Genomic DNA, 26,721 nt, shown 5'->3' on the forward strand with positions numbered 1-26,721 from the left:
CTGGTTTAGAGTTGCAAATAATTGAATGCAAACGCACAGAATGAATTTCTACACCGAATACTTTGATATGTGTTCAAGTACAGGGTATTTTACCTTAGGCGAGCTTCTAATCCCTTAAATACTAAACGAGCACGAACGAACTAGAGTAGAACATCGATCGGTATGAAACGTAGTTGAAATGAAAACGTTCGTGTAATTTGTATTGGAAATTTGTCGGTCATTCCTACACGTTGTGCCACAGAACGAATGTAATCGTAGTAAACAACCGCGGCGTTGCATTCATTGTTCCGTGTGTAAAGCCGATTCTTTGCCTGGCAACCCTTACCTCGTGAAATCATTGTTATCAGAACTGCAACCAACTGTGACGTTTCGTTGACTCGCGCGGGAATCACGTGATATTGGTCGCGCTTCGTTTCCAATACGTTCAGTGTTTCTCAAACAGATTCGCGTTTTACGATGCTCGAGGAATTGTCGGTAATTTCGAATAAAGTAGGAAACGATACAGTTATCGTCACTTTCAGGACGCGTTAATTATATATAATAATAAATATATAATAAATTATATTTATTTTCTTTCCCACTTAAGGTCGAGGTCACGTGAGCTAATTGAAAAGTACCAATAACTGTATCATCTTTCCAAACTCGTTTGTAATATTTATATATTTTATTCTATACATTTTCTACCGAGCGAGTGTTCTAAACGTTGACTCGCATATTCTTTTGAAGTACGTTCAATTATTGCAATATTATATCAACGGTATTAAAAATCGAGATACGAGTTACGCATTTATAAGATGTACCTTCCTGGAAATATGATAAGCAGTAGAACATATTTTTCTTATCTGTGGTATCAAACAATTTATCACAATGGAAGAAAATACTTAATTGATATATACTTAACATAACTGGTAACTGTTGATATTACACAATTGAAATTTTATTTTCTGTTTTTATACAAGTAGTGATAAATACACGTAGCAATAATTTTCTGCTTGAATTAATACTAGATTAATTTTCTTGTAATTTTGCTATTGATAAGATACTATCGTAATTTTACAATTGAAACTATGAAATACGAATTTATTAACACGTTGATGTATAAACAAAATTAATTCTGATGGTCAAATGCCAAAGAAAATAAATTTGAATAAAATCCTTGAATTTTGACGAAGTTACAAAAATAAATAAAAGAATAAATGTTTGATTGTGCACTTTCCAATAGCTTGTAAACAAAATTGAATCACATTAGAAATTTTCAAGAGTCTGGCAGGTAATATGTTAATAATAACTATTACGCGTTTTTACGATCTTTTTAAAAAGTCTGTTTTACAATAATCCATTCTTGTATCATTAATTATGATTCCGCTTTCTTTTACGCCGTTGTTGGTAATGTTCGCGTATAATTAATAACCAACGCCATGCAGCGTTGTTTACAGTGTATATCTTATCAGTTACGAATATAATTTTATTTTTAATCTTGCAATTAATTGTAAGATTACACACTTTTCACTTTCTTTCATAAATGGCAATTCACGGTCCGCGATATCTAAATTGCTTTTCATATATCTCGACCTTGACTGACCTTGGAACGAAGAAGCTTACTTATTAAAAGGAATTTGTCGATCAAACAAATTCCGAGTGGTCACGTCTAAGAATATCTAAGCTTTTCTAAAACGTGTGCTCACTAATTTTTTAACAGATATATTTATCATTTATATTATCTTTAACACTAAACCTACCGATATTTTATTTGTAATTCTTCCTCGATCGGTTAAGTGACTGATATTAAAGACATCTTTTTCAATTGAATGCAAAAATATTTCACTTGTTACTAAATTCAATAATACATGAAACAATTGTATAACTTACACATCTTACTACGTAGTAGGCTGAAAACGGTCATTTGACCTGTGACAGGTTTAGCGTTAACACAAATTTACGAAAATGAATTGATATGCTTATCAAATAAGATAAAATTTAATTACTCGAAATGAATTTAAGAGGGTAAAGCACATTAAGAACTCAAGTACTAACTGTTTCTTGGTATATTTATTTTATAGAGAAGAATTATGTAATGTTTGCATAACTTTGAGAATATTTAGGATATGTTTTAAAATGCATTTGGTAATTTTTTTCAAATCATTTCATACAGAAATCTTTGAGGCTATATAAATCCGTCGCTGCGTTTTTTAAACAACATTTCTTTAATCCGTGGAATGATAATTCTGAAACTACTTGCTCGATCGTTTCCAAACTTTATATACCACTGCAATTATATCTCCTTAATGATATTAAATTTTCCAAGCATGATATTATTCTTTGAATATTATTTTTTTCCCAAAATGAAATTACAGTGGGTGTAGGAAGTATTCGTATGCCGATCAATTTCCAAAAAAACTATGTGAAATTGTAATTTATTACCTTTTTTTTTTTATAAACAATGATATTCTACATATTCTTGGAAATGTCTAGAATAGATACAGTACGAAAAGATTAGGTATTCTGTATAAGTGAGGAATTTCACACAAAAGTTTTTTTTTTGAAATTGATCGGTGTACGAATACTTTCTACACCCACTGTACATATATTCAATGCGTGAAAGCTTCCTCGAGTAACTGTTGAATCGATCGAACGCAGAAGACAAATCGCCGCGGTTTTCGTTCGTCATCTGTTATTTGAATAAAAATGTGCCCATCGTTGACCAAGTGCTCCCATGCTGCGTACCGAATCACGTTTATGTCAGGTGATGCAGAGGGGAAACGAGTGACCATCGGAGGCCTCGAGTAGCGGGGAGAAGTTTCGTTTCGTTTTTATTTTTCCTATCTTCCTTGCTTCCCCCTGCTGTCATTGGGTTAAAATTAGCTCTCTGTTGCTCCCTATATACACACTGAACCGATGTACGGTTCCCGAACGATCGAAATAAAGAAAAAAGGACACGTGAAAAAAACAACGTCGCGGGGAAACAACGGATCCTCTTTCGGGACGAAATATTCGAGCTTGATTTTTTTTTTTTTGTTTTTTAACAATGAGGCGCTATAGATGTCGCAACGAATCTAGAGGTCGATTATATTCTATAGAACATTTGAAATTGATTAACTCTTTGGGGCACGGTGGGATTAAAAGTGTCCCACCTTTTTGATGGATCGTAATGCATGGTGGGACACTTTTAATCCCACCTCGAAATTTTGCAATAGCTGCATGTGTATAGGTGTGATACCTTTATAACAATTTTGTTTGATTTAAAACGCAATAAAATTCCTGTGCAACATGGATCTATTTTATGACCTGAATTTCTGTGCCGCAAAGAGTTAAATAATTGCCTGGTCGATTAAAAATTATGTTAGAAAATGCGGTTACTATAAAAGAAAAAAGATTCTCTGACCTTTTTTTTTTTTTAAATTTCAATTCCCCAGTCAAGGGGAGAATTGGTGAAATATAAATGTTGAAAGTTGCACGCTGCGTTCTTTCCAATGAATTCGCGTTGGTGGTAAAGGAAGGTTAGATTTAGGAACGGGTTAAGGCAACGTTCTCCGCGTGGGTTGCCCTTTTTTTGGCATCCCTTAAGCCTGTTTCTAACCGGATGGATTCTAGAAGCTCCGACTGGCACGGTGGTTTCCAACTCCATTACATGTTTATATAATATGTAGACGCGGATGTTTATGCAAATTCCAATGTCTACAGAAGTAGACATCAAAATAAAATTCAGATAAAAGTATGTCTTGTTTTTTAAACAGTCCGACATGTACTTTATTGTTGATACGGTTATCTATATTTTAAATGTGTGCACATCCTTATAAATTTTCCCATATTTTTATTTGCCATAAATGCATAAACTTCCGCAGTCTAAATAATGTTTCGCGATATTGTTCCTACAGGCCAACATTGTCAAATAATTTGGAATAACAGGTCCAGAAAAATGCTTCGAGTATGTTTTATTTTTAGGTGCACTGTTTATAGAATATTATAAACGAACAGTAAATGTTAACCTATTAAGTACCAGTGTCTTGTTTAGATGAGATTCAGAGAAACTTTATTTCGCTGATAATAAAATTTATTTTTTATCTTCCAGTGTCTTTGCTATAGCGATGAGATCAATAAAGAGCACAGTATTTGAAGAATAATTTCACAATTATTTTAAAGAACTATAAACTAAAGTAATATGTTATTAGTTGGGTGCACATAGTTTTCTCTGATATCGATTATTTTGTAAATACTGAGCCACCTTGTATAGTTAGTAAATAATTAAATGCAAGGTATACACTTCCTGTGTCGAATGATATTTAAGTACACGCTGTCTAATAGGATCTACGTAGAACTCAGGAAGGAAGTTTAATTATACCAATTAAAACTTGGTTAATGATGCCTTATCTATGATAACTGCTTGATTAATTTTTTCACGTGTTAGCTTCATATTTCGAAGGATTCCAATTATTTAATAATTTATACCCATATGAATGGCTCTCGAGTAATTTGCAATATCTTTCAAGAGTACATTATAAAGTATTACATTGTGATATTAATATAATTGATAATATGCACAATATTATATTGGGTTGTCTGTAAAGTCCATGCCGATTTTTAGTAGACGGTACAGGTCTGAATATATCGGAATGGCTGAAAACAAATAAAATGTGTACATTCCTTGAGAGGTGGAAAGGTTGTGGAACAAAATGGTACATAGATAATTCAATAAATATATATCGAAATTCAAACGTGTCTTTGAATGTTCCTTAAAAATTGGCACGAACTTTCTGGACAACCCAATATATTCAGCTTGTACTTTGTCCAACTTAAATTTTAATATGGTTTAAATTGTGTTTTAACTCATTAATTACAGAAATATATAAATAAATAAATAAATATTGAAGAATCTGTCAACTGTTTGGCGACGGACACACGACTCATGCTTTGCGTTGTGCCCTTGTGTATTCTACTCGATGGCATTACTGATTAAACCCATTTAGTGACAGTGTTCTATTTATAGAACACCTAATAAAACAATTCTTTATTAATATCAAAATTTATTCAATTATCCTGTGATTTTTTAGATACAACACTGAAACACAAACTTACAATATAATATGAATTCACTTGCTTTTTCCAATCAGGAATATTCATAGATTCTGGTTAATAAAAGTAATTCTATCATACGTTGTTATGATTCTTCGTTATAAAAAAAATAACGTTTGTAGAAGCTTGTAATACTGTTGTTTCTTATTTTATACTGTGTGATGTACAAGTGTCGGAAGTTGTTTTCATACAGAAATAATTTTTCTTGTTTAATAATTCATTTTTTGGTATAAAACATAGAAAATAACCATGAATTTGATACTTGACGATTTATAAACATTTTATGATAAATTATCATTTATCCTATTTATTCCTATACTTGGTGATGTTGGTAATATTTTTCTAGTTAACTAGTTAGGATAATACACCATTTTTTCCACAATAATACTACCTTCTGCTTTTTATTCTCCAATTAGAACATCTAGCTCGATTTGGAAAAGGCCACGAGACACGCTTTATTGTAAATATGTTTGTACAAACTAAAGCAATATTTTGTATAATATTATCGTGTATGCTATCTTAAGACTACCGGAGATTGCGAAGTTTTGGACAGTATCGTAAATGAACAAAACATATTTTTGCGTAACAAATTGCTACAAGCGTAAAATCCTGCAAAAGTACCAAAGAGTAATATTTATTTAGTATTAGCGACGTAAGAGTATTGTAGCGTGGAATGCGATCTATAATAAACGATTGAGAAAGTATTTGCAAATAAAAGCGATTAATAAATACCTCGAGTCTCTCTTTCTTAATATCGAACCTGTGTGCGAAAAACTCGTATTTTTTTCTGAAATTATCCCAATGTTCCCTTTGACACTCCCGATCGTAAATCATTCTTCTCAAACATAATTTAAACGATCGTCATGCAAATAACTTTTTCTTCGATTCATCGAACCACAGTTCGTTCGTTTTTTATGGATTTCCATCGCTTTCTTTGCTCATTACTCATCGTTTTGTTATTTACGTGCTGTAACAAACAATTATCGCTATCACCTCGTCATTGCAGGTAGAACTGAATGTTCATTTTATCGTAAGCTCCTCCTGCATACATTCATACAGATACCCTTGAAGACACCCTGTATAAAATTAACGTATTTATTGTAGATGCAAAGCTTAGAAGGCACCTTGTATAAAATTAATGGCTTTATTCTAGATACAAAGCTTACAAGATTCAACCTATATAAAATTAATAGATTTAGATACAAAGCTTAGGAGACAAATTGTGTAAAATTAATGGATTTATTTTAGACGCAAAGCTTAGAGGATTCAGCCTGTATAAAATTAATAGATTAGTGTTAAATGCAAAGCTTAGAAAGACACCCAGCTTAAAATATATTTTGTACGAAGACAAAATACTTTGATACATATTTTTCGAAATGTTCTGTGACCCACGAAAGAATTTTAAAGCCAGCCTCTGGGGAGTCATGGTTCGCAGTTTTAGAAACGGTGATCTGCACGGATCGAGTCCCTCAATTATTCACAGGGTAGAGAGAACGGGACCGTTGTCGCAAACCGTCTCAATGGCTTAGCTGATTAAGCGCGAATCCCTATGCTAGCCTAAAACTGCTGCCGGGAATGCAGACGGCCCGCTTATAGGTCCACCCTCTGTGAGTTTATAGCCCGGAAGTGCCATCCAAAATTGAAGTGAAATTCATGGAACACCGGTTGCTTGTCTCCAACCCTTCGTCAACGGATGCCTGGATCATTTTTAGTCCAGCTTTGAGTTAGGTTCGTCTGTAAATTAGGTAAGATGAAGGGTTAACAAATCATAAAAATCAATCATTTTCACCGTCATATTCTCTATTTTATGTACTTCCACTCCATGTATATATTGAATTGTTTGAACTCTTTTTATCGACATGCTGATGATTAGACATAATATAATTAAATCTAATAATGTTATTTATTTTCGTAACATTAGTATGATACAATGTTTTATCTATTAGAATCGTTTTTAGATAAATATTTACACAATAGCTCATACTCTATAATAACGATGGGTGCATACAATACTATCTCAGTAATAGATAAGAAAGTATTGCTTGCCATGGCAAATAGGCGATTAAATAAGCCTATTAAAGTGGTCACTAAAGTGTTAATATAATAAATAGTATAGGGAACACTGATATAGTTGATGATATTTTTACGTCACAAACAAATATGAAATGTAAGTTATAATTACAACTCTGTTATTCGCAATTTAATAATGCAAGCAAATTCAACAATCAAAATGTAAAACCTACTTTAACTTGGAAATGAATGAATCCAAATATTTAAACTTAAAAAATGTAACAAAAATTTATGGGAAACATCGATCGTTATCCTCGTAAGTTGAGAAAGATTGACAAGCGCATACATCCGTCCATGGCCTATACAGATACAGGGTGCGGCAGAAATAACTCCCGCATTTTAAAAAACGATCGAAAGAAAGTGGTACGAGATAACACCAGAAACTTTTTATTTCTTAAATCTAGATATAAAAAAGTTTTTTTTACTTTATGTTTTAAACATTATATCGTCCAAATGGTGGCCTTTACGGGCGATACACATTTTTGGAGTCGTTTTTGAAAGTTTTCCATCACTATCGCTAGCATTTCGGAGGAAATTCTTTCAATTTCCTCTTGGATGGCTTTCTTTAGTTCATTCAAGGACCAAAAGGACGATGTTTGAAATCCTCGGCCTTGAGGTATTCCCACAGAAAAAAGTCACATGGACTTAAATCCGCCGAGCTACGGTCCATACAGGGCGTCGTCAGCGCGACATTTTGCAGATGGTGTTTCCGGGTCGAGTGATTTCTTTACGCGAAAGAGTTTCGTGGCCACCGTAGCTCGGCGGAAAAAACATAAGCTAGCTGGACAAAAACATAAAGTAAAAAAAAGTATCTGGTGTTATCTCGTACCATTTTTTTTTTCAATCGTTTTTTAAAATGTGTAAGTTATTTCTGCCGCACCCTGTAGCTCCTTCTGTCCACTTTATCTAAATGCGCCCAATGGCACTCAGAGGGTTAACACGAAATGTCCTGTGCCCGTTGCCAGGGTGAGTCACCTTGTGCCAGGGACCAGGACTAATCGCAGGAGCGACGTTCCTGTCGGAGATGAGGTGCGACTGTTGCTATACGATGGCACAGGTGGGTGGTGGCAGGGCCGGCGCGGAAGGGGGTGCTACGGGGGGCTCTAGACTAGATCGATAATGCATCTCTTGGCGGGCGTAGTTCCTCTTAGTCAGCGGCGATCGCTCCTGCGGCCAGATATCCTGTTCGTTTCCTCGTGGAACTCGTGAGTACCGGCACTATCCAACCTGTACCGGAACTACCATCTGCGATAGAAACAAGTTTCGGTGGCTCTCCTGCTTGTTTGCACGCGTCCCTTTCATTTTTCTCCCTGCACCTGCGTTTTTCACTGTGCAGAAAAAGGTGATACGATCGCGAGCACCGGTAGAATCGCAGTTTTTCGGTCTTCCTTTCTTCGGCCTCTCTACTGGAACCTTCGAACAGGTTCTCGGTGTGTCTCGGCTCCGCTTTTCGACCCTTTTCGTTTCCTTCCTATCGATTTTTCCCTGTCGACCGACTCGAATGCGGTTTTTCTAGCTCCCCCCAATTCGTTCCACCTTGGCTCCGGAGTACTCGTTTCCTCGAAGACGAGTTTCTCAGCTTCCTTCCACCATCTTTACTTTTTCGAAACGAAAATTGTGGGTGAAACGAATTGTCGAAAAGTGCCGAGATTTGAACGTCGCGAGAGTTCGTCGTCAGGGTTCTTCGAACGAGAATTTGAGATTTAACTTTTTGGAATTGGAGAACTTTTTTGATAGTGGAACCAACAACCTCGAGGCAAGTTTGCGGTGTCGTTTCTGAAAATTGAAAGTGTTCTCATTCCTACGAGAATTTGAAAATATCCATATTTTAAATTTTGTTCAATTGTGTCGTTGGTTTCGTTTTTGTTACCGTGAGTAAAATTTGAACTGAGTTATGGTGCATATTGTACATGTCGCAGTAGCCAGTGGTGTGTCAAGGGTTAAAGCAACGAAAAACGTGGATCAATTGTTGTTACTTTTGCAACATGTTAAAAGCTTCTGCTGTCTACTTTGAAGCAACCAGCCCTTTTCAATTCTAACCCTTTACAATTCAGATTTTCTTACTTTAGTACATTTTTGTCGAGACTCACATCTAAGATTGAAAAAACTCTTGTCCAGACAGAAATTTTGAATAAGAAATGAAAATTACGCAATGTTTCATTCATTGTTCGTCAAAATAAAAATTAAGATATGAATCGTAGAGTAAAAACATATTTTACGTTGGAAGAATAAAAATTAATCTGTATGACTATTTAATTAAGTAAGTATTGTTGTTAAATCGTTTAGTCGTTTATTTTACGAATCAAATTTCATTCACCTGCATTTGGGGGGATATATGACATTCTTCTTCTCGAATTCCCTTCTTTAATTCTTGCGCAGCTCAGGCATTTAATGGTACAGTTACCTGCGCATCGTAGATGCGCGATCATGCGACAGAAGCAACATTGAACTTATGTAGATGTGACAAATTAGGATGCAAGCAACACAAATTGGCATAAAATAAGAACGGTATTCTGTAAATCGCTCGACGATGTTTACAGCGTAAAACAAGTTCGATAAACCCACCGAATTAATTGTCCATTAAATACGTAGTCATTACGTTTCAAGAATTAACCCTTAGCAGTCCAAATATTTTTCCTACGCACAAACTTTGGCAGTTCATGTACTTCTCTCAAGTCTTTTGAATTGAACGCTCAATTTTCGTATTTAAAATAAATAAAGCCATTTCGTGATTAACCTTTTGAGGGATACTGACACACACGTGGAACGTTTGCTTTTATATTAAAATTACCATTATTACCATTCACGATACCCTTCGAAATTAAAAAGAGAATATACAATATTAAAGTGAGACAGGTTGAGCTGGGTTTATTAAAGTATATAACTGAAAAATTCAGTGTTTTACAGTTAAAGTGAGACAGGATATCTGAATGTCAAAATCAATATACAAATAAAGATTGCTTTGGTTTGTGCGTGTGTTTGATTAAAGCAAATGAAGATCCATTTAAGATTCGTCTCTCGATTTGTGAAAAAAGGTCAGCATTGTCACTCTGTCAACGCGTGAAATACTTGGACCACTAAGTATTAAATTTTCACGTTAAATCGTTGTATCACACGGTCAGCGACATGGCAGACGATAACGCATCTACCTCGCGCAGGCACACGCCCATCGAGCGTCTCAACTACGCGAAACCGAGATGCAATGCCAAGAAGGGGAAGCACGAAGCGTGCCATATTCCCCTCAAGCGGCAAGATTAATTGACGGCCGGTGTACATCATCTACAAGGTTGGAAGATGTATTTATTACGCTGAGAATTTCGTAATGATTTTAACACGTTCGCTACCAGCGTTTTCAGTGGAACATTTCCCTTCCCCGGACCAGCTCTTTTGGTGCCAGGGACTTTTAAATCAATGCACGAGCGATACATCCTTTTCGTAATTTCTCTTAAGGGGAGAAACCTCGTTACGAGTCCAAGTATTGAATGTATCTTGAGATATTTTTTTTTTTGTACAGAGAAGAATTTATTTAATTTATTTTTTATGAACTCTAAACAGCGCCCACATCTTTTGTTAAAACCCTGCACATGTAGACTAAAATAAATGATCAAATTACAACAAGAAAAGGAATGAATATATTTTAAAAATTACTGTTTATAATTAGTTTTGTTTTTGTCACTTTACATATAAATTTCGTTGAAATTCTTGCCTGAAACGCTAAATTATTACACTCTGTTACATAATTAAATATATTTAAATTCTGAAGATGACTAAAAACGAAGAGTCGAATTGTAAAGCAAGTGTTTCTTTTCAAATCGCATGATATTAATTCATATTTGTAGAAGTACAAGTCTCTGTATACCGATATTATTAATTTGCAGGACCTCTTCAGCCCGCACTGGTCCCTGGAGCAGATAATGTAGCGGACAGCGAGGATTCGGAAGACGAGTGGAACTACTATCCAAACAAAGAAAAGGATCCCGTTGACGAGCCGCAGGAAGCGAAAACCGAGGGAGAAATCGAAAGTCCAGAGCTTCCCATCGAAGACAACGAGTTGAAAATCCAGTCTGAAGACATAGGAGAGGGTATTAAATGCGAAACACCGAAGGAGGAACAGTCTCAGCTTATTAACACAGAGGTGCGTCATTCTCTAACTCTAATTTAAACATATACTTCTGATAAAATAATACATTAAAGTACCAACCTCTGAAGTCCTCAATCTTACAGTTGCTCAAACCAGAGTATAGTTGTGAAATTGAGTTTATTCAATTTCACGCATACATTTGTATATGGAATTCGAAGTATTTAGTCGCCAGCATAAAAGAAACGCAATTTCTTTGCCTACAGATTAGCGCAGAGAGCGGAGCGGTGGAATCAGATCAAGAGGAGAAACTTTTCGCAAAAGAGCAAGAGGAATCAAAAAACATGGATTTTCCACTAAACCCGGATGCGGCTGAATTCGTTCCGGTTTCGCCTCAGTTCAGAGGGCCGAGGATGAATCTATCGAATGATTATCCTATCTCTGGTTCTCCTTTGAAACAAGTTCCTCAAATGGACGATATCCAAGTGCCGAGCCAGAGCGAATTCGAGGAGGAAGTATGCCAACGACCAAGAGAAGTTGAACCCGAAGAAAGAGAATATCAAAATGGCGTGAACTCGCAACCTACCGATGACGCAGACTTTATAAACGATCGACCAAAGGTGCATGGTTTTGGTGCGAACCTGGACGATTCCGAGATCTCGTCGATGAAAGCCGAGTTTGGCGACGAATCATCCACTAGCTTCCTAACAGCCACCGATTTCCATAGAACCGGCGTCTCTACAGTAGACGAGTCATTCTCGAGTTCCGAACGCGACTACGACATAGCCAAAGATCCTATGGCCATGTCCTTTACGCCCAGCGACTTCGAGGCGGCGTTCGACAAGGCTGTTGATTTGAATGCCGTTCACAATCTCAGCAACACAGACTTGGACGACAAAAACGGCATGATCGAAGAGGAAGGATTCACGGCACAGTCACCGGAACCGCATCCCGAGCTGACAACCCTGGCTTCCCCCGAAGCTGAACAACCAACGCACACGCCAGCCTTTCTTGGAGAGTCCGCGGAACTCGTGAACCTGTCCTCGCAACAAGAGGACAGCGAAGCCACTTTCATCGAGCACACGGACGAAACAAAGGCTAATGTCGACTTCTTGAACCTGCAGTCGGAGTCTTCCCAGTTGGACCAACAAGAAACTGCGAAATCCGACCATTCTCCTTTGACAGAGAATTATTCTGCAGAGTTCGAGTCGGAAAAGGAAGCCGTTTCCATCGATAACGAACCAATCTTAACACCTTCCAGCATCGAAATCGACGAAACGAAGCCTATGGACGAAACTAGCGAGGACGCGGTTCCTCTAGAAGCCTGTTCTCGGCAAGAAGTTAGCATAAAGGAAGCTGATACGCCTGCGTCGATATCGCCAGTTCCGGAGGCAATGGAAACCGATGTTTTGGCACCCGCGGAGAATACAGAGGTGTCTTCCAAGCTTCTGTCTGCATTGGACGCTGATGCTCCGAAATTTACACCTGGATATTACAATTTTTCTCCCACAGAATCGAACGACGTTTGTAAACCCTCCCTCGCAAAAACAAACGATGTTTGCGAGCCTCCTCACATAGAAACAAGCAACATTTGTGAATCTTCTCCCCTAGAAACAAGCAACATTTGCGAGTCTTCTCCCCTAGAAACAAGCAACATTATTTGCGAGTCTTCTCCCGTAGAAACAAGCGACATTTCCAAACCTACTAACACAGAAATTAGCAACGTTTGCGAATCCTCTTCCGTACAAGCGAGCGACGTTTGTCAATCGTATCTCGTAGACTCAAGTAACGACTTCCAACCATCTCTCGTAGAAACAAGCAACGTTGATCAATCTCCGCTCATAGAAGAAAGCAACGTTGATCAATCTCCGCTCATAGAAGAAAGCAACGTCGATCAGTCACCATTCGTAGAAACAACCAACATTTATCAATCCTCTCTCGTAGATACGAACAATGATGAAGTTTGTGAATTCTCTTCTATGAAATCCAGCAACGTTTGCGAGCCCGTTTCACACAATTTGGTATTTGGCATGCAGCCTCCTGAAGAAAAAGCCGTCGAATCAATACCCACGCAATCGGGACAAGACAATTTGTTGGACTTCGCCGAAGAAGAGGAAGTTTGCGTGAAAAAAGTCGTCGAGGTTGAATCGACGCCGCCTCCTTCCCCACAGAATTCCGAAGAAAAAGTTTCACAGAATGTCGACGACATGATTTGTTCCATTAAGTCGGCCCTCGAACAAAAAGTCGACGATGTCGTCGAATCGAAAGAGGAGGCTCCAGTTGATGCGGACATCTTCGAATTTAAGACACATGTAACAGAAGAGCCGATGAAAGCAGACGTTTTGAATTTGTCCGAGTCCATGGCGGAATTAAGACTTTCCAGTTTGAAAAGTGAGTTGCTAACGAAATCGGAGGATACTCTGGTATCTAGCTTCGACCAACAATTACAAGAAGAAGTTCCACAAAAAGAGGAATTAATTGCCGCTAGAGAACCAGAACAGCCCTCTGCACCTGAGGCCGAAGAATATAAAATAGAAGCGGAGACAAAGGTCGAAGAAGTTTCTTCAGCGATCAAAGAACCTCCAGTGGAGAAGGCCGCCGAGATTTCAGGGAACAAAGTCGCGAAAGCGGCCGCAGTGACTGCAGTAGCTGCAGGCGTCGTCGCGGGTGCAGTCGTAGCGCAGAGCAAAACGAAAACCAAGCCTACCGCCGCGAAACCGTCGAAAACCACGGCTACCAAGACCGCGCAGAAATCAACGCCAACGTCTCCCTCGAAAACTATCATTTCCACGACGAGAACGTCCACCGCGGCAGCGAAAAAGCCAACGACGACTCGTCCAAAGGACCTCGACGCTGCGAAAAAGACAACAGTCTCTAGCACAACGTCCAGCAAAGTGCCAGCTACCAAGCCTGTTCCGAAAACGACCAGCGCAACCTCGGTAACGAAGTCCGCAACCAGGCCGAACACTGGTAGTGTCGCCGCAAAAGCAAAACCCACCTCGACCACTGCAAAAACAACTGTTAGCGACAAAAAACCCACAGCAAACGGTGATATAAAGTCTCTGAATAAAGTTGACACTGCCACGGCGAAACCTCCTATCAGTAAGACAACATCAGCTCCGAAGGCTGCTTCAGCGAAAACCACGACCGCGCGAATGTTGACAGCAACGACGACAACGACATCAACAAAGACGAGACCTGCATCAGCCGTCGCCGCCACTAAATCCGCCACCACGACCACAAAAACCAGTATCTCTGCAACCACAACGTCCACGCTCAGCTCGAGACCCAAGTCGACTTCGACCGCTGGAAAAGTAACAAAATCTCGCGTGTTGACGCCCAAGTCCTCCCCGATCATCGACAAGCAAGTCAAGGAAACTGCGAATAAACAGATTTCCATGGCTCGATCCAGCACAGTCACCAAGACGACTCGTGTGTCGACTAGCAATACGACTACAACTACGGCAAAACGTGCATCGATGACGGCGAAGACCACCTCGACGGCATCGCCGATCAAAAAGCTTACCGCGACGTCGAAGATTTCAAACAGAACCTCGACCCCTGGAAAAACGACGACTCAGAAGGAGAAGGTTGTGCAGAACGGTGTTTCCGAGAAAGTGGAAATGAACGCGATCATCGACGACGTACCGAAAAAGGACTTGTCACCCGTAGTCACGCCTAACGATAATCAACTGATCATGAGCTCCGATTGAATTAACTCTGTACGTCGATCAATACGTCACGCATCCGAAAATGTGTTGTTCTTTCTTCGCGAGGAAGAATTTGGATCATCCGCTAAAGTAGTTTATTAGGGAATATATAACGAATCGGAAGGAGTTTTTACTAATAACTAGCGTAAAATATAAAAGATAATATATTAATGTGTATATGTACCGATGAAGTAATGAGTCCGTTTTATCTATACTGGCGAAGAGAGAAAGAGCGACTGAGAGAAAGAGAGCATATACCCTAAAAACGAAAAGAAAGAAAAAATACATGCTTCTTGATTGCTTCGGTCGTGTCGGGGGAAACAGGTGTCTCGCTGGAAAAAGGGGAATAACGAAGATAGAAGAGGAAGAGATACAATGCTAAAAGGGATATCGGTTGAATTTGTAAATAAGTCAAACGCGTTTCGAACTGGTCTCTGAGATTACCAGAAGATTTTATGTCCACGTGGTGCTGTAACCGGCCTGTAAGAAAACGAAACACACACGCGTACGAGCGCACCAGGCCCGCTATGAAGTCGCCGAGATGAAAATTGGAGAACCGGAGGAAGCGTTACGGCGTCCCGCTTGACCGCACGAGAGGCGGTTCTTAACATATTCTTAACATAAATCACGAAACTGGACGGTCTTTTTATACTTTTTAATTTTATATGTGCATTATACTTGATAAATGATTAATCGTCGTACTTTTTATGGAGAAGAACTTATCTAACACGTACACACACGCATAAACATATCTACACAGCCACGCACACACATACGTCACACATACACATACACACGTAAACAACAGGTACCATATATTTATTTTGTTTTGTTTGTTCCTATTCCGAAGTTGAGTATACTGCGAGAGAATATAATACACTCGTCATTCATTAATACCATTCTTATGTATTCTCTATCCATTTATGTACAGCACTTTTATGAGTTAATGTGATACATATTATTAAATAAATTCGAACAAATACGAAACGAAGGAAGAATTTGTATGTATACGCGAGAATCGTCGATTCGGATACCATACATGGAAAGAATATTGTACGATGTAAGAGAGAGAGAAAATATGTTCTTACGATCAGAGCTTTGAAAATGACAAAAAAAAATGATAGAAGGAATTGTTTTCCAATTTTAAAGATGTTACCGATTATACGCTACATCAATTGTTTGAATCTTACTGCCACGAAACGATACGAATAAAGAAGTAAAAAATGTTTTAAACAATTTATAATAGAACCAAGAAGTATTTAACTGTGAATGAATTTCACTGCGCTACTTTTAGATTTCATTCTTCATTTTGTGCTTTTTCTCTTTATCCGTAGAAACTGCAATACTTGTTTGTTTTTATTTCGTAATGTTTTGAAATATCCTGCTTTATGTATAGGCGTATGCACATACAGTTACACGTCTTTAAAAGCATTTGACAGGAAATCTAATTTTAAATAGCTTAAGCGAAAGTACAGGCGATTCAAAAACCTTGGCTTGAGATCTTCAAAATTTGTTTTAAAAAATCGATTATGCACTTATTGCGTTAATATTGATTTTAACCTTGAAAAATATAACGTTAAGTAAATATGTTTCGGCCCATTGTATTCAATTTTTAAACAATAAAGTCGAAGTGTTTTTTTTTTTTTTTGTACTTTGATAAATTTGAAGGGATTGTAGATTCTTTCATATCTAGAACAGCAATATTGATTTACTCATTCATTTATACTAAAAAGAAACAATGTTACAAGGCTTCCTCTCCTTCCAAAGTAATAAATGACAAAATTTCTTTTTTTTTTTTTCTTTACAAAATTGATTTGGAAAACAAATACATAAGAAAAAGTAAGTAGGAATGAATACAAAAATTTAATTCAAAAAGGGAGAAGAAATCTTAATAACAATTTAGAGCAGTGAGTATTATCTTTGAGAATTAGAAGCTACCATATGCTTCCTGATTGCTTCGCTGCTATATAAATCTGATAATTTTCGATGAGTTACTCATTGAAATTTATAAAAAATATGTATGCATGCATACAAGCTATAGATAAAAATATAACAAAATGTCATAAAAAGAGAAACTGTCTTGAAATGCAGTAACTGCATTTTCGTAATGTATGTATTTAAATGCAAAATTAGCAACATCCTTCGTTACGCAATTATTCAAATGGTCAACTGTAAGTTTGTTTCTATATTTAATTGATAGTAGAGCTTGTGATAATAATAAAAATAAATATGGCAGACTTAATTAAACTTCTGTTTACATTGTGAATATTTTATCTTTCATTTTACGATATAGGAGAAATCATCATCGATCATTTTTATATTTCTAAAATTTGGATTTAAATGTGTAAAAAGAAAAACAAATCTGAGTTGGATGGGGAAAGAAAGAAAGGTAAAGTTGTAAAAAGCTTTTATTTTGCGTTAAAGTAAAAGAGCAGCCATAGTTGTTTATCTAAATATTTCTGAATTTAGAGCCTCTTGTATGTACGCGTTGCCATAACGTTGGTCTTGCTCTCGGACAGGTGCTGAAAAATAAAAAAAATTACAATTTACAAATTAACTTGCAACAAAGAAATTCTTGAACAGTCACTTCCAAACATTCAACATTCATGTTGAATATTTGAAATCATTATTAATTTACAATACACGATGAAAATATACTTTATAATTATTAACGTTTTCTTTTTTAATGTCAGTCTTTATTTGGTCAATAAAACTTAAATAATTCTTCGTGATTGCTCTTATGGGCAAACAATTATATAACTATTCCGATTAGATATACAAAACAAAGAAAAATGAACACGAAGAAACATGGTGTATGTAATAAATGTTACTTACAACTTTCATGCCGGTGTCTGTGAATTCGTAGAGACGAGTGAGCGTGATGTTATCGTTCACAGTCGTTACTACTTTCAGTTTATCACCCTCTTTTGTTGCTACGCTCTGTTGAAAAAAGTAAATTTGTGTTTTAGGTTACAGTAAATTGTAGTTTTGTATGGAGTTTAAATCGGTAGCACTATAATATCAACATAGCTAACAATGATTGCTATTCGATGGCACCAGTAACTAAAGGGTCGATACTTATTGCTGAGTTAAATAACTATTCATAACAATGGTGAATTTTAATATCGTTTTATTATTTTATTTAGATTGATGTTACTTTCAAGGAAAACAATGTACATTATGGTTATTACAAATATTGATTATAGGTTCACAGTCTGAACTTACAGACACAGATACAATGGATACAGGTGGAAGAATGATAGGCACGTTGCTAGAACCGACTGTCATCGCTGAGTAATTCATATATTAAGAATTTATGAAAATAAGTGAATGGCAACATTAAGCACGACGGGAACACTTGTGATCTGATCTTTAAACGCCACGAGATTGTTGCCTACATTTTACAGTAAGTATAGCATATTCCTTTGGAGAGTCCAGTCAATTCCTTTATTAATGAAATTGTGCTTATTTAAAATAATAATCCATTCTGAACAGGTTCAATTTACGACAGTGAGAGATAAAACGAAATAATTTAGGACAAAAAAACTGAAGTTTTTTTTTGCATTGATGCCAGTAAAATTGGAACAAGAAGAAATGAATATATTTATAACCAAATGTACTTAAAACGAGAAAAGTGAGAAGAGAGAATCCCTTTACATTCTGTTTTCATTGACATGTTAGTACATAAGTTAGACATAAGCATATGTTGTTTAAATAAACACATGTGTATTTAATTTTGATAAAACAATGTACAAGCTAGTTTTAGGAAGATAAATATGATACAATTGTACTAAGACTGTGAGAACTATTTCGTTGAACCAACATTGTAACACATCATGTGAAATGTATGTCATGTTAATTAAGTACAACACATGTTCACATATCTTGAAACTGTTATTACACACACTCATATATAACTTGAATTTATCATACTTATAAAAATAAGAGGAGATTGTTTCTAAAATATGAATGTACCTTCAATTTCATACCCTACCTCTGCGAAGTTCTAATAAAGTATTTTTTAACGAAGTTTAGTTACTCAGAACCCTGTTCTATTTCCTTATTTTTAACCAAAAATGATATTGCAGAAGAATGATAGCCAGTCATTGCTAAATGTAGGTAAGTAATTAGAAAAACAATATCTTTCATCCCCTTTCCACTATTTATTTATTAATATTAATTTATGCGCTCTGTTACACACGAAACAGTGTATAGATTAATAGCAACATTTAAGAACGATTGTTATTACGATTACGATTGAAATTAAATAAATGTCAACATTTTACGAAGGAATTATGCAGTTAATCGTTATCATTATCTTTTTTATTTACATTATAAAATTATCCTCACATTAAACAATACAATATCTTGTATATCAATTATCTGCATAATTAATTACCATTACTTTATATGCAATTATTAATTGTAATACGGTATAATCCTATAGAACATATTCGCGCATATAACTCAAAAACGGGGCAAACTACGGTATAGCCATCTAGCGGCGGAACCCGAAGCTCAAATTCGCGTGACTGCGAGAGAGAAAGGAAGTATGAGCGACAAGGACGCAGAGTGCAGTGTGCGTTTGAGAGAGAAAGGAAACATGAGCGACAAAGATAGTGCGAGGCATAATGCTGCCATCTAGCATACAAACGCCCAAGCTTGTCGAGAAATAGTTTCAAGTTTCCACAGTTAGATGGCGACATCAAAATGTACTTAATTAATCTTGGATAAACTGCTTTAACATATTAAATAATCAATTTCTAACGATATTACAAGCATAATATAAGTATAATACATATTAAAATTGAGTTAAAACGTTATTTTTCGACCATTAATTTTTGTATAGGCTTTAAACCGTTGCGACATCTAACGGTGGAAAGCTGAAGCTAGTTCTCGATAAGCTTGGGCGCTTGTACGCTAGATGACAGCATTGTGCCTCGCGCTATCTTTGTCGCACATATTTCCTTTCTCTCTCGCGCTCGCGGAATTTACGATTACATTGCGCACTCTCGCCCAATTATTCTTAATAACTATTTAATAACAATCAGAATCCCACTAACAATGGTCCTTGAATGTTGCTATCGATCTAGTCTTCATTCCCATTGCGTTAAAGTGCACAAAATGTTTGCAGATTGTTCAGAAACAATCGTTTAATTCGAGCTGTCACGCCGCCGTAACGATGCCGTGCGTATCACCTCGTCCAATTATTCTTAATAACTATTTAATAACAATCGGAACCGTTCTAACAATGGTGTTTTAATGTTCCCATAGGTGCAATCTTCATTCTTATTGCGTTAAAGTGCACAAATTATCTTTTGAGGGTTCAGAAATTAATGTTAACGTGTGATAAACACACGGCCGAGCCGTCCATTGTACGTATTCAAGATGGCGGCTCATAGTCTCATTCTTGTCGCACATGTAGGTCTCTCTCTCGCATGCGCCATGCACTTTTCGTCCTTGTCGCACATGTAGTGTTCTCTCTCGCACGCACTATGCATTCTCCGTCCTTGTTGCTCATGGCTTCCTTTCTCCCTCGCACTCAAGCGAATTTGAGCTTCGAGGCTCGCCGCTAGATGGCTATACTGTATTTTGCTCCGTTTTTGAGTTATACGCGCGAATATGTACTATAAGATCATGCCATATTGCAAATAATAATTAAATATAAAGCACTGGTAATTAATTATGGAGATAACTGATGTACAAGATATTGTATTGTTTAATGTAAGGATAATTTTGTAATCTAAACAAAGAAGATAATTATAACGATTAACTGCATAATTCGTTAGTAAAATGTTGACAATTATTTAATTTCAATCGTTCAATTGTTATTACGGAATCGTAATAACAATCGTCCTTAGATGTTGCTGTTAATGTTTACACTATTTCGTGTGTGACAAGGCGCATAAATTATTCACACAAAGTTAATAAACAACCGAATATAGCGAGTATTGTTTCAATTTCATATTGAAATTCGCGTGGCGATTATGTGCTATTGGCTTAATACCGTGACAATAAGTAATGGATTTAAATAATAATTACACGTGTAGATAATTATATCCTTTCGACTTATTATGCAGTTGTCGTTCGTCGTAGGTGTCGAGCGTGTCTGTGTTATGATACTGTGTAGGTTAAAACGACCGTGAATAAAGACATTCTGTTTGATACTTGAAGAGGTTTGTAGTTCTGTTGTAAATGTAACAATGATCATTATAGTTATTTTCTTTTAAATTAAGCGCCACTGTAAGACTGAGGTTGTAACACTAGTTTTAAGTGACTAGATTAAGTTTCATTATTTCAAGGTTTTATTTTCTTTGTTTATTTCCTTCTTTTGTTTTATCAGTCTTCTTCCGTCTTACGCTGGAGATCACATGTGGCAGTTATTAATAAAGAAAAGTAATCTTCATATTATAAAGCAATCTTCTTAAACAACTCCTAACCTGAATAATATCAACAAGTTCTAATTCGAAGCTTTACGACACTCGTTGTAGTATATAATGAAAAGCAAGAATTAAATGAACGTGAATGATAAATAGATACGACTGAGGGATTTATCTTTTTATCTGAAATTTCACACAAAAAATTGCATAGTCATATTTTCCCGACACTTGCAACTTTCACCTTCCACGAAAACGATAACGATCGAAGCCAGCCAATCGTCTCGTTATCGTTCGAGGTCAAAATTCAAAATTTTATCAAGATCTCCCGTTATCAGTATCAATAACGTACAACGTTCAACGACTAAATATCGCTAAATATCGCCTGAATTATAATATATGTACCGCGAGCAAAACGATGTCAATTACCGCTCATGCTACTGTACTATGCATAGCAACCAATTGCTCGGAGTTCGATGCCCTAAGCATAACTGAAGGTAAAGCGGAGAAGCGGGTAGAATTTGATTCCAGTAACGAATGGATGGGAATGAATTTAGAAGAGAATCTTTTCCGTTAGTTACGTTAATCTAGTCTGACACTAATTACTGCATAGTGTTATTAGGTACATTCAAAGCCAAGTTTGTTTCTAAAATTGAACATTGTATGCAAGTAACCAATAACACTGGAATTAAAACAAAAAAATTATAAATAGGCTCCTGGTAGATAAAGTGTTAATAAGATTTCCTATACTACATCCATGTTTGTAATTTTAACAGTAGATGTACAGTGGGTGTAGAGATTATTCGTACACCGATCAATTTCCAAAAAAAACTATGTCAAATTGTAATTTATTAACTTATTTTTTTATAAACAATGACATTCTACATACTCTCGAAAATCTCTAGAATAGATAGAGTACAAAAAAAATGGCTATTTATGTAAGTTATGAAATTAACAAAAAAAAAAAAAAACAATTAATCGATAGAAATATTGAAACAATAAGTATTCGCACAAATGTTTAATTATTAAAATTTCATTAAAAAAAAAAGAAATTTACATGAATGTATTAGGTTGTCCCGAAAGTTTGTTTCGCGAGTTCCGCTCAATTATTTTATGTGGTCGTGTTTATATAAATAGACAATCTAATTTCGTAGATATTCATGTTGTAACAGTAATAGAGCAAAATGAATCGTCCACAATTCAGTAATGTAACATAGAACATAAAATATTGTGCATATATTACTTATTAATAAAGCGAAAGAATCTTTTGGGACAACCTAATACAAATATATAATACTTCCTTCGTGGGATTTCCTTTTGATTTTATAATTATTGCAACTCTTCTAAGCGTTAAATTAACTAAATTATTAGTTATTCGAAGTGGGATCTTTTTCCATTCCTCTATTAGAGCCATTTTTAAAAGTACTTTACTGGAAATTTGATGCTTTCTAATTCGTACAGAGCAATAAACTAATGTGTTTACGTTACAAATTACTGTAAATCGTCCGTCATAAGAATCGTACAAATACTTATTGCTTCTATACTTTTACCCACTTTTCGAATTTTTCTGTTTATTTCACAAATTATATTAACTAGTAAATGTTGTTTGGACCATATCTATCTTAGTGACTTCCGAGAATATGTAAAATATCATTGATTATAAAAAAAGAAGTTAAGAAACTACAATTTCATACAAAAGTTTTTTGAGAAATTGATCAGTATACGAATACATTCTGCACCCACTGTATTATTTGTACATACTTAAAACGTGTAGAAATATGTAGAAAAGAACTCATTATAAAGGACCTTGCGATCCCCCCCCCCCCCAAAAGTCCAAAAATTATCTAAAAATCACGTTTTCAAAGGAGGATGTTAAGAAATGCCCATTTTTGGCATCGCCTGGAAATGAAACATTCATGCAGGATCTTTTAGAGTGTCTCCCAAGGAACAAAAAATGTCGGTGTCACTTTCCCGAGAAACGATGGGAAAGTTGTCAACAATACGTTCAAAGTATGAATGTGATGATAACGGAACTTACGTTTATTTTACATTTCGTCGTTTTCTTCTTCGTATATCGAACTGTCCTCGAAATATTTAACGACTTTTTATACGTCCTGCGATTATTTCGACATTATATTCATATTTTGTAATGAATTTCAATTCATTAACTTGTTCAACTGTTAATGGTTTCCGAGTTTTCACTACAGAGAATCGAAAGCCACGATCCGCAAGGAAAATATCACCCGGTTCAAAGTAACTTAATCGAGAGTATCGAAACGTCTTAAAAATGATTAATAATTAAAATGACTGCGGAGATTTTGAATTTCAAGTCGCAGTACCACCATACAATATTGATTTTAAAAAGTACCAGATTGATGTGGACCAATTAACGCCATTTTACTTCAAACGAAACTGCATTCACGACATTCAAATAGTTTAAAATACTTTGTATATGTGCTAATTGATAAAAGTAAAACCGTACTGGAAGCTATACTTGCACACTTATGCGGATGCAAAGTCGGAGTACGCGTTGTTGGTTGCTGTTCCCATGTAGCCATGATTATATGGTACTTTGGATTTGCTCGATTTCAAGCTTCAATTCATCTGCCTGCTGAGTTCTTTAATACTTATTTCGAAGACGGTTCGATATCCAAAGAAGAAGACGACGAAATGTAAAATATACGTAAGTCCCGTTATCATCACGTTCATACTTTGAACGTATTTTTGACAACTTTCCCATCGTTTCTAGGAAAAGTGATACCGACATTTTTTGTTCCTTGAGAGGCACTCTAAAAGATCCTGCATGAATTTTTTATTTCCAGGCGATGCCAAAAATGGGCATTTCTTAACACCCTCCTTTGGAATCCTCCATCTCTTTTTCTCTCTTTCTGTCTCCATGTATATATTAAGTAATTGTAGAAGAGTGGGAGAGTGCCCTAAAACGTGACCGAGCTTCTCATGGCCCCTGAAAGGCCCTCGCTCATCGTCCACTAAGGGGGCGTTAAAAATAAAATACAGTAGAACTCCATTTATCCGAACTAAGTACTTGGTTATACGAACACTTTGGTGAGCTCTTGTTATCCGAATTCGGCTCACGCAACGTATCGCTTATGAGAATACGTGAACTCCTGTTATATGAACTAATGGAGTTCTATTGTACAGTAGAACCTTGTTTTGTACCTTCAGGGGCTGTAGCGGTGTTTGTAGCTACAGTACTTACGGGCTTAGCAACCCCGAGGTACCCGAGCTAGAGAGGGGCCAGCGGGCCCCAATACATGAGAAATAAGAGATACTGCAAACAGTATTAAAACAATGCAGGTGTCATGTAAGACGATGATAAAAAGAATGGAAATAAAATAGTAATAAGTAAGCAGTAGTGCAATAACTTTGTATAATATAATAAGTAGACTGCGGATCTTTATGCAAAATAAAATCTTCGCGAACGTGGCTACAAAAATTGAATCTAAATAAAAATTTATTTTATTCTGCAAATATTATAACATGAACTTTACTTTCATTTTTTTTTTTTATATATATTCTTGCATATTGTTTGCATTTTGTAATTTCTTGCACGTTCAAATTTCCTATAAATGCATAAAGATCCGCAGTCTAGTAATAAATTTTGGGAGCGAATATTCAAGATATAAATCAGAATTACCTCATACTTTAAAAAAAGAATCGTTTTATTTACCCAAGGTTCGAGACTTGCCAGTCATTAAAATACCAAAGGATAGCAATACAGAGTAACAAAAAATTTGGAATATGGAACATGAACTTTACTTTCAATCCTTTTTATATTCATGCATATTGTTTGTATTTTATAGGTACTTGTACATTCAAATTTCCTATAAATGCATAAAGATCCGCAGTCTAATAATAAATTACGCACTTTAAATAAACGAACGAACGAACGAACCTCGTTTATACGAACAAAATCATGCTCAGCTTCGAATATATGAACTCGTAGTTGATTGCGAGCCTAATACCCTCTAGCCCCCCCGTAGTTGAGCCCAGTATCCTCTAGTCCCACATAGCTGACAATGAGTCTTGTACCCTCCAGCTCCCTGTAGCAGAGTTCAGTACCCTTTAACCCCTCACGATTGAGTCTAGTACCATCTATACACCCATAGATGAGCCAGTATTTACCCTGTAGCCCCCCATAGCTGATAACGAGTCTCGTACCCTCCAGCTCCTTGTAGCTTAGTTCAGTACCCTTTAACCCCTCGTAATTGAGTCTAGTACCATCTAGACCCCCATAGCTGAGCCAGTATTTACCCTGTAGCCCCCCATAGCTGAGTCTAGTACTCTCTAGCCCCCCATAGCTGAGTTCAGTACCCTCTAAGCTCCTTATAGCTTTTATAATATATATACCTAAACTCCTAAACCACGGCGGAGGGCTCATGTAGAGAATACCTAATGGACCTCTACATATTATCCAAACTGCTCCCGAACTTGTCCCCGGATGTTCGTATAAATGAGCTTCTACCATAGTAAATAATTGCGAGACTAACCGGAAACGTGCGATTGAAGGATGGCAGCTTCTCCTCGTAGGTCTCGTTCAGCTTGAAGGTGGTCGAGCTGGTCCTTCCCTCGGAATTGATAACCACCGACCACTCGTCGCCGTTTTGCGAAATCTCGATTATGGGTTTCCCTTGTAAGAACGGGGTCGCCATCTCCTTCTCCCCCATGGCGTTCACGAACGCCTCGAAGTTCTCGTTCGAGACGAATTCGTACTTTCCAACGATTTGCACCATTTTCGAACCGGCGTTCAAGATACACAAGATATATAAATGTTACGACACGTTTCACGTGGCTGTTGCTAACAGTGAGATGCCGGTTGCTCGGCACCCGATCCTTTTATAAGATCACCGCCGGGGTACTTGTCCGATTGCGTGCGTGTGCGTGGGTGCGTGTAACCGTAGATACGGCGAACGAACGCTCACACGAACGCATACAATCTACGATCGGTCAGGACAAAGTGTCGAACGGATTATCGTTAACCAGCAGGCAACCAGACGGCGACGTCACGTTTCACCAATACTCTCACGTCTGCGTCCATACGTTGCGAGAATATTGCTGTAATATTGCAGAGAGAAAGAGAGGGGGGGCAGGGGGGGGGGTATCGATTGGAAAGATTTTTAAAATCGGCTTTCTTCTGGAAGCGAGCTATGTTTAGTTAATCTTTTGGAATTGAGGAATGAGGAATCTAACATTAGTTCAGGGAATTGTATATTTATTGCAAATAACCAGCACGAACGGGAATATTGCTGCTATATTGCAATGATCGGTAACGTTTGGAAAGATGTAGCCGAGAAAGATTTTTAAAATAGGCTACCTTCTGGAAGCGAGTTATGTTTAATTAATCTTTTGGAAGGTTCGAATTTTAAATCACAATAGGGGATATAACATTAGGTCA

At 36.6% G+C, this 26,721-nt stretch overlaps 2 protein-coding genes and 2 long non-coding RNA genes across 4 annotated transcripts in view; 2 read left to right on the forward strand and 2 right to left on the reverse strand.

The window, feature by feature from the left end:
* LOC128872933 (serine-rich adhesin for platelets-like) overlaps window positions 1-16,571 on the forward strand; it is a 94,059-nt gene extending 77,488 nt beyond the window's left edge. The window contains exons 9-10 of the mRNA XM_054116124.1: window positions 11,019-11,275; window positions 11,485-16,571. Coding sequence (XP_053972099.1) covers window positions 11,019-11,275; window positions 11,485-14,931 — 3,704 coding nt within the window. The 3' untranslated portion in view covers window positions 14,932-16,571. The remainder of the gene's footprint in view (window positions 1-11,018; window positions 11,276-11,484) is intronic.
* LOC128872948 (uncharacterized) lies at window positions 2,565-8,341 on the reverse strand. The gene is made up of 2 exons (XR_008456281.1): window positions 8,116-8,341; window positions 2,565-6,804 (listed from the first exon to the last, which is right to left on the reverse strand). It is a non-coding gene; the product is annotated as an uncharacterized LOC128872948 (long non-coding RNA).
* Window positions 16,572-17,318: 747 nt separating the features above from the next.
* On the reverse strand, window positions 17,319-26,156 carry LOC128872944 (fatty acid-binding protein homolog 9-like). The gene is made up of 3 exons (XM_054116138.1): window positions 25,817-26,156; window positions 17,764-17,868; window positions 17,319-17,450 (listed from the first exon to the last, which is right to left on the reverse strand). The coding sequence occupies exons 1-3, from the start codon at window positions 26,057-26,059 to the stop codon at window positions 17,394-17,396; spliced, it is 405 nt and encodes a 134-aa protein (XP_053972113.1). The 5' UTR covers window positions 26,060-26,156; the 3' UTR covers window positions 17,319-17,393.
* Window positions 17,888-20,905, forward strand: LOC128872946 (uncharacterized). Its single transcript, XR_008456279.1, has 3 exons — window positions 17,888-18,040; window positions 18,135-18,334; window positions 18,424-20,905. It is a non-coding gene; the product is annotated as an uncharacterized LOC128872946 (long non-coding RNA).
* Window positions 26,157-26,721: the final 565 nt, after the last annotated feature.

The sequence above is a fragment of the Hylaeus volcanicus genome, chromosome 2 (genome assembly GCF_026283585.1).
Source record: "Hylaeus volcanicus isolate JK05 chromosome 2, UHH_iyHylVolc1.0_haploid, whole genome shotgun sequence".
NCBI lineage: Eukaryota > Metazoa > Arthropoda > Insecta > Hymenoptera > Colletidae > Hylaeus > Hylaeus volcanicus.

Excerpts from the sequence above, each read along its gene's own strand:
- LOC128872944 (XM_054116138.1), bottom strand. The coding sequence starts at position 26,059 with ATGGTGCAAATCGTTGGAAAGTACGAATTCGTCTCGAACGAGAACTTC. Across the intron at positions 17,869-25,816 it reads CCTTCAATCGCACGTTTCCG|AGCGTAGCAACAAAAGAGGG; the intron begins GTTAGTCTCGCA and ends TTTTTTCAACAG. Across the intron at positions 17,451-17,763 it reads CAGACACCGGCATGAAAGTT|CACCTGTCCGAGAGCAAGAC; the intron begins GTAAGTAACATT and ends TTTATTTTTCAG.